We start from the raw sequence: 12,750 nt of genomic DNA, 5'->3' as shown, positions 1-12,750 counted from the left end.
TTTCCCCCACAGAGCCGACAATGCATTCTGGGATTATTTTGTTACTTAGCTAACAACATGATACTGTATTGAGTATAAAACCCCATATAAAACACAAATATCAGGTGAGTTATCTGTATTTTATTGGATTTAATTGTTTTATTAATACTATTGGCATTGAATAATGTAATTCCTCTTACTTCATAAACCATCAGTTTTTTGTCGAAAGAGTTCACAATGAATTCCGGGATTGCCTTCTTTGCTTAAGAAACCAAAAAGAAGGTATCTTAGAAAGCGGCATAATCGTGCTGCCAACCTTTTGGAATAGCCTCAGTGTTGGGAGCTGGCCTATGATGCCTTACAACGCGGCCTACGTAGGCAGCTTGTTTGGTTTTAAACGAGAGTGCCTATATAATGAATGTACGCCATTCATCCTTAAGGAACAACAGTACAGTTTTAGGTTGACCTTTGGAGAGCGCTGAATACAACATCAGCTCATTGCCGGCTCCACGCCCACTACCACACATCCTCCTTTTTCTCCGCCGAGACTTCCTCCTCTCATCTGTGCTAGTGGCAAAAACTAATAATCAAATCTTTCCTCCCACAGACACAATGGTTTCTTCGGAAAGCCCCAACTGAACTATCTATCTCTTTGTCTCTGTTTTTTTTTTTTTTTCTTCGTACAGTAGGCTTAATCGATGCACCAGCCCAATGACAACTCGCGTCATACTTCGAAACCTTCGGTTTGTGTAATTTGTCTGTCTGGTGTCGTCTTCCATAACCACAGAGGAGAGTCTTTGCGAGTGCCAAAGGAACAGGCTTAATCGTGACAGGCTCGACTTGCAGGTGAGGTCACAAGTAATAAGCACTAATGAATACCAGATCAGGCTTGGCACAATCAGGCTTACTGCAACACAGACCTTATACTCCTCAAACAGAGCTTTATTTTGAGCGGAGCACTGAGACTGTTAACACAGGAAGGGGAAAAAAACGGCTGTCAAGCTCTCGCCCTGTCTGAGGCCGCTGTACGTTATATACGCGCGTTGCATTTGCAAGCGATTCTTCCATTTGTCAGGCTGTTGGCAAACCTGTCACGCTCGCCCGGTGAAAAGCAAATAATTTATTTATTTGAGTTCAACATAATTAGAAGCATTACCCCACCGCTTGGCAGTGACACCTTTTTATGTTATCAAGCGCACAAGTGCAAAGAGTTAAGATACGCTTGTTGGAGGTGTGGAAGTTCTCATTTTTTAAAGCTTAAATATAATTAAATAGCAACAAGATGAAGTTGTTTTTTTACTTAGTTCTCTGGAATGGTAGAAAGGAAAAACATATATTTGAATGCACAAAAAAGTGCTTTTGTCAGCAATTTTGTGCAATTTGACATTAGGGTTTAGCCAATAGACAATCTTCAATGAGCTGGCATCGTAGTTCCCTCACCTCTGAAATACAAGATGGGAGGAAAAAAATATATTTCAATGCTTTCTCTTGCAATTATATTGTTGGGTAATTATATATAAATTGCAAACATTAGGGAGTCACTATTTATATGCAGGACATTGGAATTGTTTTTAAATGCACGCTGACATTTTACTTTTACTTTTCGACTTTCGATCACAACACATCATCAATTGGCAAATCAATATCAATATTAGCGGCAGTGAACGCAAACAATGCCACTGAACCAAACGAAACTCACACATTTTGCTGATTATTGCTGCTGAAAATGGTCGGTTATTGTCATGTTTTGGGCTGTACTAATCGGTTGGACCAGGAAAAACATTTGGAGTATTATCAACTGTCAAAAGTTATAAAAAACAAAATCCTGCTCGGTGGGATACATGAGAACTGAACACATAATGATCGTCTGGAGCTCACATCTCCGAAATCGGCGAAGCGCATTTTCAAATTGCCGCTGTCTTTATAAAATACGTAAATTTCATAACACAATAACAGTAATATTTTAAAAATCAGCATCAACCAATCAGCATGTTCAACACCCAATTCCCACCCCTGAAAGCTCAGGACCTTTGAAAAAGTACTACCTCGTGGGGACCTTATTAAGGGTAAATTTCTACCCAGAACTTTGAAGTCCCTAGTTCCTGGGTGGATTGTTTTGATTATACTGTGTTGTAAATAAAATACAAATAATCAAAAACTGCATTATTTGAATCTTCTCACATTATTTCTTACCTGACAGTCACAGTCTCATTGATGGGCCATTAGGAAAGGGCCCTTTGTGTCTCAGGTTTGAATCACAAAATATTTATGACCATTGTCACTCCCTCGTATAACACTTTCTAACACAAAACATGTCTTACAAAATTGAAATAAACATACTGTTTTCTATGAACAAGTGAACAAGATGATTTTTACATCATTTTGTAGAAACAACTCTAGCCTACCACATCCAGTTCTCAAATGTCTTATGAATAAATATTCTGTTTCATGGCCTTACTTTTCACTAATATGTTTTTAAGATACTGAAAAACCTGGACCCTGGACCACAAAACCACCCATAAGGGTACATTTCTTGACTGTAAGATTTATACATAGTCTGAAAGCTGAATAAATAAGCTTTTCATTGGTGTTTGTTAGGATAGGACAATATTTGGCTAAGATACAACTATTTGAAACGCTGAAATCTGAGGGTGCAAAAAGAAATATATAAATATTGAGAAAAGCGCCTTTAAAGTTGTCCAAATGAAGTTCTTAGCAATGCATATAACTAATAAAAATTAAGTAGGAAATTTACAAAATATCTTCATGGAACATGATCTTTACTTAATATCCTAATCATTTTTGGCATAAAAGAAAAATCGATAATTTCGACCCATACAAAGTATTTTTTTGCTATTTCTACAACTATACCTGTGCTTATGACTGGTTTTGTGGTCCAGGGTCACAAATGTCAAGGCACGTCAAAACTTCTCCAGAGCCCGAAAACACCCTCAGACCTAAACTCTGTGCCCTTTCGTGCTTACTAGGTCCTTCTCTATATGATTGAGAAACTTCCACACAATTTTCAGTGGTTTAGACAGCATAAATAAACAAAAAAGCGTATTCAGTAATACATTAACCGTGAAGTCAATGCTGTTGTTTACATCCAAGTATCTCAAATAAGGGCACACATCCGGGTAACTGACCAAACAGTGACGCAACATCAAGCTTGGCTATTTGGCACGAGTTACTATATAAATGTTATTCATATCTCCTGAACGTTTGGGCTTCAGAGGAAACATGTTGATACTTTCGCTTCTTTCTTCAACTCTAAATAATTGAATAGAAAAGAGGGCCTCCACGGTCTTTTTTATCGAGAATCTTCAACATCTGTTTTACTGTGCATCCACCGAGCACGCGCTCGCATACAACCCAGAAGGTGACAAAAGAGGCGTTTCTTTCTAGCTTTGAGCTTTTTGATAAAAAGGAGCATCAAGAAGCCCGGCACAGGTACAATATGGTCAGCCTCCAGTGGGTTTGCTTGCAGTAACATTTGTCATCCACCATTTACCGCCTGGGGGCCCTGACACATTCATCGTAGCATATTAAAAACAAGTTGATGAGAGTGAAAACAACGCAGAGATGTGTAGTGCTTCACATCTCCCTTAAGTGTCTGCTTCAGGGACAGTTTATGTGCAAGAGATGGCAGTTCTTTGACATTGTCATCTTCTGTCACGTCGCCACAGCTAGTCGTTCCTCCACCTGCACGTTTTTTAGGTGCCGCGTAAGTCGTCTCGCTCTTTGTGCGGAATGTCTCGGGGCCTTTATGATAATGAATGCATGAACTGGGTCTTCCCCCACTAAAGCATTACAATAAATAAAACATTTTAGTCCAGCAAGGCTGATCTCTGTAGTGTGTGTGTGCGCATATGTGTTTCCTGGTATTTAAGAGTAAAATCATCACACATAGACCCACACGATTTTGCTTAATGCTTTAGAGAACAATTCACCAGGGAGCACGATTTATTCCCGTTTGCCAGACAGAAAAGCACAATGTATAATTAAAAGTGTAAAGTGTAAAGATGTAATTGTTGGAGTGTTGATTATCATTAAATAGCTCTGCAGAAACATGACTGTAAGCCATATTTAGCATACTTAATTTATTAAACGAGCAAGCTGTTTGTTGCTTCTCTTATGTAAGCTGGAGGAGGTATGAAGACTTTAGCTGCTGTAAACTCTCATGTAACAGTCAAGTAGTGACTAGCTACATCTGATTGTTAGCCTATTTGAGCGGACAGCAATCATCATGTATGAAATACAAATCTATACCACCTCCAAAAAAAAATTCTCTGTAAAAGGCGTAGATGGAAAATTACATATAGTGAAAGAGGGTTATCTTATCTCATATCATTTATTATTCTGAGTAAACTTTTGTTTTTCTGTTGATCAAAATTTTTTATTTTTTTTTAACACTTATTAGGTAATTCCCCTCCGCTTTATCAATACGATCATTTCTATTGAACTGTCACTTAGCACACAGGTGTTACTGGGGAAATCTTGTGGTGGACATAAAGATGAAGTGTTTATTAAATTCAAAAATAGAAAGCACAAAAAGCACTTACATTTTTTAGCAAAAAAAAAAATGGAATAAAATATTTCAAATTATATAGATAGAAAATTGATTTGTGCAATAAAAGTAGGCAGAATATGTGACCCTGGACCACAAAACCAGTCATAAGGTTAAATTTTACAAAACTGAGATGTATACATCACATGAAAGCTCAATAAATAAGCTTTCTATTGATGTATGGTTTGTTAGGATAGGACAATATTTGGCCGAGATACATCTATTTGAAAATCTGGAATCTGAGGGTGCAAAAAAATCTAAATACTGAGAAAATCACCTTTAAAGTTGTCCAAATTAAGTTCTTAACAATGCATATTACTAATCAAAAATTACATTTTGATATATTTACAGTAGGAATTTTACAAAAAATCTTCATGGAACATGATCTTTACTTAATTTCCTAATGATTTTTGGCATAAAATAAAAATCAATAATTTTGACCCATACAATGTATTTTTGGCTATTGCTACAAATATACCCCAGCGACTTAAGACTGGTTTTGTGGTCCAGGGTCACATATATGTTTTTTCAAATGCATGTACAGTAAGGGTCCAAAAGTCTGAAACCATATTTAAAGGATTAGTTCACTTCCAAAACAACAATTTACAGATAATGTACTCACTATCGTATCATCCAAGATGTTCATGTTTTTATTTCTTCAGTCGTAAAGAAATAATATTTTTTCTCCATATAATGGACTTCTATGGTGCCTGAGTTTGAACTTGCAAAATGCAATTTAAATGCAGCTTCAAAGGGCTTATCTAGCAAAACGATTGGTTATATAAAAAAAAAAATACAATGTATATATTTTTTAACCTAAAATGCTCGTCTTGTCTATCTCTGCATGAACTTTGTTTTCCATTTCAAGACAGTTAGGGTATGTCGAAAAACTTCCATCTCATTTTCTCTCTTAACTTTAAAATCGTCCAACATTGCTGTTTTACCTTTTTTTTTTGTAAAGGATGTTTGATCTTCTTTGCGTGTTCACTTTGCAAACAATGGGTCGGTACTTCTGCAGTGATGTAGGATGATTTTGAAATTATTTTTTAAGTTAATAAAGAAAATGAGATAGGAGTTTTTCGACATAGCATCGCAGAGAAAAACAAGATGAGCTTTTGAGTTTAAAAAGTATATAAATTGGAATTTAAAAAAAAATAGTTTCGCTAGATAAGACCCTTCTTCCTCAGCTGGGATCATTTAGAGCCCTTTGCAGCTGCATTTAAACTGCATTTTGGAAGTTCAAACTCATGGGCGCCATTGAAGTCCACTAAATGGAGAAAAATTCTGAAATGTTTTCCTCAAAAAACATAACTTCTTTATGACTGAAGAAAGAAAGACATGAACATCTTGGATGACAAGGAGGTGAGTACATTTTCTGTAATTTTTTTGTTCTGGAAGTTAACTACTCCTCAAAAAATGCATTTATTCTGTAAATGTATTATTAATTTATTTGTTTCTAATATTATATTTTTTAAAGTTACCAATTATATGATCAACATTTGGAGTGAACAAAAAAATGCATGATAAAAAAATAATATTATTGTCCTTGTATTTGGTTTTTATTTTTTTATTTTGGATTTTTACATTTTTGAACATTTAAAAAATATATATATATTTTTTTGTACATTTTCAGGTTTAAATCAGTGTGGTCTCAGACTTTTAGATCTCACTCATAAAATCAATACCATTTAAAAAAAAATCATCTGGTCAGTTTTTCTAAGCTGCGTCAGGTACGACTAAAACTGTACATTTTCCTATTCATGTATCCACCTGTGTGGTGTTCATTTTCGCTTTATCTCTTAATGATTATTTGCTCATATTCTTCTTCACCCCTATTCCAGTTCATCAATCACAACAGATCGGAGTGTGTGGCTGCTGCCCTGGCTTTGTTACGCCGTCACACTGAAACTCCACATCTATTATGCAGTTTCACATTAATCTTTTAAATCAGTCTTCAAATTAACGTACATCCTCCCTTAAGAGAGGGCTGTGATGCTGTGAAGAGTGTGTTCCTTGTTGGCTTTGATATGGTTCAACTCTTCTTTAACACTTCAGGATAGTCAGAGTGCCCTCCATTGTCCAATTATTGTACTGCACTTGCATTGTTTGTTACAAGCTGATGTGCTCAAATGATTTTCTGTGCACTCGCTGTGCTTTAACCACAATCCTGATCACAGACTTTAGAAACATATATAAATCCTAGAGAAATACATAAATTACCATTTTAATTCATCTCAAAGGCACTTGTTTGGCTGATGCAGGAACCCTGGAAATATGTTGCTTAAGAGACTTTAGTTGCATCAGAACAGGTGGCTAATTTTAAATGGCCGTTAACGGATTACAATACTTTTTGTATCCAGATGGTGTAGTTACAAGATCTACCAGCAGAGGCTAATAAAGCCATGCTGAGCATCTAAACTGTGATGATCACAAACCTGAGACACTCTCACCAATCAAATAATCAATCTTAAAAGCATTAAATTTGCTCTCAGCCCCTCTTTGTGGTCTTAAAGGCTGATATATCCCAACACGCTCTGAGGGTACTGCGGTTCTGTGTTTTCACCAGGTGTTTCAGAGGTGTAGATGCAGTATGTGACGTCATGTTGCTCTGGGCTGGTGTACATGGGCTGTATTACCAAAGTTTGATGTTGCTCTTCTCTTTCGTTCTTCTCAATAATCTCAATATCTGTTGTTGAGCATTCCTCATTCCACTGTGTGAGGTTCCCCCACCACTTAAAAAGGAAATAACAGACAAAATGAATTCATTAGAGCTAATCATTCATGACTATAACCCATACATTCATGAAAATAAAGTTTCATTTCGTAAACCATTTTTTAGTGTGAGAAACATTTAGTAATCTAAAGCACCTTTTTCCACAATTACAAACGTTTTGTAGATAGATAAAACACACACACACACACACACACACACACACACACACATGTTGGGTTTACATGTTTTATGGGGACATTCCATAGGCGTAATGGTTTTTATACTGTACAAACCGTGCTTTCTATCGCCCTACACCTACCCTACACCTAAACCTAGCCCTCACAGGAGATTGTGCACACTTTTACTTCCTCAAAAAAACTCATTGTGCATGATTTATAAGCCTGTTTCCTCATGGGGACCTAAGAAGTGTGTGTGTGTGTGTGTGTGTGTGTACCTGGTATTCATCACGTTGCGGGGACCAAATGTCCCCACAAGGATAGTAATACCAGTAGATTTTGACCTTGTGGGGACATTTGGTCCCCGCAACGTGATGAATACCAGGTACACACACACACACACACACACACACACACAAAAGCAAGATAAAAACTTGCAATTCTGACTTTTTTTTCTAACAAATGTTTTTTTCTCGCAATTCAAATTTTTTTCACGATTGTGAGTTTATATCTCACAATTCTGACTTTTTTCTCAGAATTGTGAGACATAGACTCGCAATTGTGGGTTATATCTACTTTTAAGGGGAAAAAAGACTGATATGTTCTCAAAATTGCGAGTTTATATCTCACCATTTTGAGAAAAAAAGTCAGAACTAAGAGAAAAAATAAAGAATTGCGAGATAAACTCACAATTGTGAGATACAAACCTGCCATTTTGACTTTATAACTTGTGACTCGACTTTATATTATGCAATTCTGAGAAAAAAAATTTCGGATTCTGAATTTATGTCAAAAATTATATCATTCGGAGAAAAAAAACAATTGTGAGTTTATATAATCGCAATTCTGACTATATAACTTTTTAACTCACAATCCTGACTTTTTCTCACAATTGCGAGTTTATATCTCATAAATTTGGGGAAAATAAGTCAGAACTGTTAGATATAAACTCGCAATTGTGAGAAAAAGTCAGAATTGTGAGATAAAGGTTGGACTTTTGACCCTGCATAGACAGCAATGCAACTGACACGCTTAAGGCCCAGAAAGCTAGCAAGGAAATTGTTAAAATAGTTCATGTGACATCAGTGGTTCAACTGTAATGGTTTAACGCTAAGAGAATACTTTTTGTGTTCAAAGAAAACAAAAGTAACTACATTTAACCATTTCTTCTCTTCCCTATCAGTCTTCGAGGCGCATTCATGACAGTACCACGCATGCCTATTTATAAGCAGAGGAATGCACACCTATGCATCATTGCAATTCATAAATGCACATAGATTTTTGTTTTCTTTGCGCACAAAAAGTATTCTCATAGTTTCATAAAATTAATGTTGAACCACTGATGTCACATGGACTATTTTAACAATGTCCTTACTACCTTTTTAGGCCTTGAGCGTGTCAGTTGCATAATTGCTGTCTACGAGTCTAAAAGCTCTTGGACTTCATCAAAAATATCTTCAGAACATGTTCTGAAGATGAACTAAGGTCTTACAGGTCTGCAACAAAATGGCGGTGAGTAATTAATAACAGAATTTTCATTTTGGTGTGAACTAGCTCTTTAATAAACAATGTGTTATGTAAATGCCTTAAATAGTGTTCTTTTATCATTTAAGATCATGGTTTTAAAGCCCAGCTGGCATTACAAATAGGCTAAACAGCTACAACTATTTTTAAAGCACAGGACGGTGTCAGAATTTGATCTGTGATTGTGTGTAATTTATTTTGCAAAACAAAACCTTGAAGAATCCTATGTTGTGAAAATGCAAAATCTCCTCCAGCTATAAGAACTATACTCCTAATATCTTTAGGAGTATTCATTCAGATTAATGCATTTGATATAATAGATGGCATTGGCCTTACTTGAAACTGCTCTGTGTCCATGATTTTATTTTTGAAGTGTTTGGGATCGGGTACTTCAGGAAGGATCAGTCTTCTAATTCTTTTAAGACCAAAGAATGTCATAGCATTCAGACGTTTGATAAAAATAGCATCAAGAATGTTAAAATAATTAAAGGGATGGTTAATACTCACCCCTTTTGAGTCAACAGACAAACAAGAAGAAAGGCAGTCAGTGGCAGCACAATTATCAAAATATAAACCCATATGTAGGGGGATGCTTCTACCATACAAGCACCTGTTAACAAAATGTTTCTTTGTTAGGCTTTTTACATGCATACACACATATAGAAAATAATGTACTTCTGTTTATATTTTATTTGACTTATCCAAATCAACTTGAAAAACACAACAATTAATTCATACTAGAGACAAATTAACATGAGAACAACAGGTCCAAAAGGGTGTTTTTGAAGTGATACCACAGAACAGGGCTACCCAACCCTGTTCCTAGAGATCTACCTTCCTGCAGAGTCCAGTTCCAACCCTGATCAAACACACCTGTCTGCAATTATCAAGTGCTTCTTCAGATCCTAATTAGTTGGTTCAGTTGTGTTTGATCAGGGTTGGAGCTGAACTCTGCAGTAAGGTAGATCTCCAGGAACAGGGTTGGGCACCCCTGCCATTTTTGGTTCCCCAAAGAACCTTTCAGTAAACAGTTCCTAAAAGAACCATTTTGAAGAACATTTGAAAAATCTAAAGAAACTTTTTCGACTATAAGGACCTTTTCTGCATTTGAAACCACAAAAACTCCACAAAAAGAATTGCTCAGAGTACAGTACAAACTAGAAAAGAGGTCATAAATATCTTGAACCACTGCTATGGCTGATGACTAATTAATACTTATTTATCAAACCATACTCTGGACTTGAACTTGAACACATGATTTTTCAAAGACAATGAGATGGTACCTGCACTGTTTCCCCAACTTTGCACTTTGGTCCAGTTGCTCCACTCCTTGTCCAAACACCACTGCTTCATTCTTATTCTGAAATCGTAATTCATCTTCATGCTGATACTGGACAGGTTCAATTTATCCACCTCATGTTCTTGTTTCACTACAATCTTCTGACCTTCCTGCATGTAAGCAAATGCAAAGCAGATTGTATGATTCTTTAACTTTGCAATACTTCAAATAGCATGTGTTATCAAAATTATGAGCATTTAGATGTCTTTTACATACAGTGTTGATCAAAATGATTAGAACACTAGTATTTTCACCAGCTAAAAATGGTTTTAAGTCAGTTACTTCTGTCTTTTGCTGTAGTGTGTCAGTAGGAAATATCAGTTTACATTTCCAAACATTCATTTTGCCATTAATTGTAATAACCCACTGAGATTTTTGTTTGCACAAGGAGTCTGATAACAGCCAGTGCTGCACACAGAGATCTGATCTCATCATCTAGAATGACGTGAAGAAACAGAACAAACTGAGACAGACTAAATCCAGAAGAACTGTGGCAACGTCTCCAAGTTGCTTCAAAAAACCTACCTGCAAAGTTACTTGAAAAACTATGCGCAAGGGCACCTTTGGCAAAAGCTGCTTTAAAAAGGATGGTCACACCAAATGTTGATTTGATTTAGTTAATAGAAGTTAATTGATAAAGAAAATCGTTTTATGGCGTTATTTTTGACAGCATCCTCATTTTACAGCTTTTTTACACAAGTGCCTAAACTTTTAACAGTACTGTAACTTTGCAGGTAGGTTTCGAGCATCTTGGAGACGCTGACCACAGTTCTTCTGCATTTGGTCTCTCTCAGTTTGTTCTGTTTCTTTATGTCATTCAAAACAGACTGGATGATGATGAGATTAGATCTCTGTGTGGAGCACTTTTTAAGCTGGTGAAATACTAGATCATTTTTGCCACTACTGTATACAAGTCTGGTTTCCTCAGCTTTGTCCTAAAAGTGAGCCGTACTGCAGGTCAAATGTGTAAGTGTCTGTAAGTGTTAAGTACCTTCCAGTCTTGGACACATTGGCTCTTGTACTGCACTTCAACTTCACAACAATCAGGGTTATTATTAATTGGGGTATTCCATGTTAAAGTAATACCATGCAATGTATTACTAATCTTAAAAACAATCCGGTCCAGATCAATATCTGATAGTTCATCTTGAAAAGAACAGAATAGTTATGAGTTCAGAAGGTCCATACAAAACTCAGCAGAAAAATCTTGGCATTCAGCAGTATGATAGTTCCCAATAATTAATTAGCAGCGCTAAATAACAGATATATAACAGGCCTTGCTATTCACAACTGACACAACTGGTACCATTTAGCATCTCGCTTAATGATTCACAAAGTCAGGGTTTATTTTGCAATAACAACCAGCTGGATGTACATTATCCGCAAATGTAAATGAAACCGAAGCTACTTTCACATTTCTTTCACATTACACCTCAGACTCGTTGTCATTATTGTTATAGGTCTACATATTATAGTTTTTAAAAGCAGAAAATATTTTTAAAAATGTTATAAAATCATTAATCATAATCATAACAGAAAAAGTCCACAGATGTTGTTTGAGATTACAGCATGAGTAATATGGGAGCGTTTACAGTATAAAATTGACTGAATGAATAACACTATTGCGAAAACAGGGTTTTTTTTACTTAATGAATGTGTTCTGATGTGAATCTTTGTCGGGTATACAGGATATGCCAGCTCATGTAACGCCTCCCCCTCCTCAGGCCTTTTGATGTGGCTCTCCAGACAGCTCATGCACCATGATGCATCGCTACTTATCAGCAAGCTTATCAGATGTTTGTCTAAATGTGTACTGTCAAGAATGTGCTTGTCATATGCTCCATTCCTAAAAATTCAACTTATGACCTTTATATTGGGAAACACGTTTGTGGTGAATCAAATAATCTTCTGGGGGACTTTTTAGATTACTTTCATAATACTTTGCGAAGTCTTTTCTCATGCTCTTGAGCTACAAAACTTTCTAACAGACAGATAGACAGATAGATGTCACATGAAAATAATGAGTAATCAAAAGCAACTAATCAAAAGTTGCTTTAAACAATAAATATAGAATATTGTTCTGTTAGTTAAGGGCTAAAGTAGTAAAGATAAAAAAAAAAATACTCACCATAATATTCAGGATAATCAACACTATTATTATACTCAGCAGCACTACATTCAGCAGCAAAGAGAAAGGCAAGGAAGACCGGGTGATTCACACTCCAGCTGTTCATGATAAGTTCTTCTCTCAGTTACTTGTCAATGAAGAGGTCTCAGTCTCTAGAGCACAGAGGAAAAGGTGACACATTATATAGCACCTGAATCACCAAACCCTGCTGTTCCTCCAATCATTTCCTTTCCATCCTCTCAACCTCATTTCTTACTCAGACTTTGGTGTAGTATGAGGGAGGGCTTTGATATTTAACTCTGTCACATCAGTGGTTTTGTTTCA

General features: G+C 36.1%; 1 protein-coding gene across 1 annotated transcript in view; it reads right to left on the bottom strand.

The window, feature by feature from the left end:
• crlf2 (cytokine receptor like factor 2) overlaps positions 1-12,532 on the bottom strand; it is a 53,380-nt gene extending 40,848 nt beyond the window's left edge. Inside the window, 7 exon segments of the mRNA XM_073845091.1 lie at positions 859-944; positions 7,033-7,278; positions 9,296-9,374; positions 9,467-9,569; positions 10,243-10,408; positions 11,290-11,444; positions 12,427-12,532. Of these exon segments, the coding sequence (XP_073701192.1) occupies positions 859-944; positions 7,033-7,278; positions 9,296-9,374; positions 9,467-9,569; positions 10,243-10,408; positions 11,290-11,444; positions 12,427-12,532 (941 nt within the window).
• Positions 12,533-12,750: the final 218 nt, after the last annotated feature.

Source organism: Garra rufa, chromosome 8 (genome assembly GCF_049309525.1).
Source record: "Garra rufa chromosome 8, GarRuf1.0, whole genome shotgun sequence".
Classification (NCBI taxonomy): domain Eukaryota; kingdom Metazoa; phylum Chordata; class Actinopteri; order Cypriniformes; family Cyprinidae; genus Garra; species Garra rufa.
This window is presented reverse-complemented; position numbering and strand designations above follow the sequence as displayed.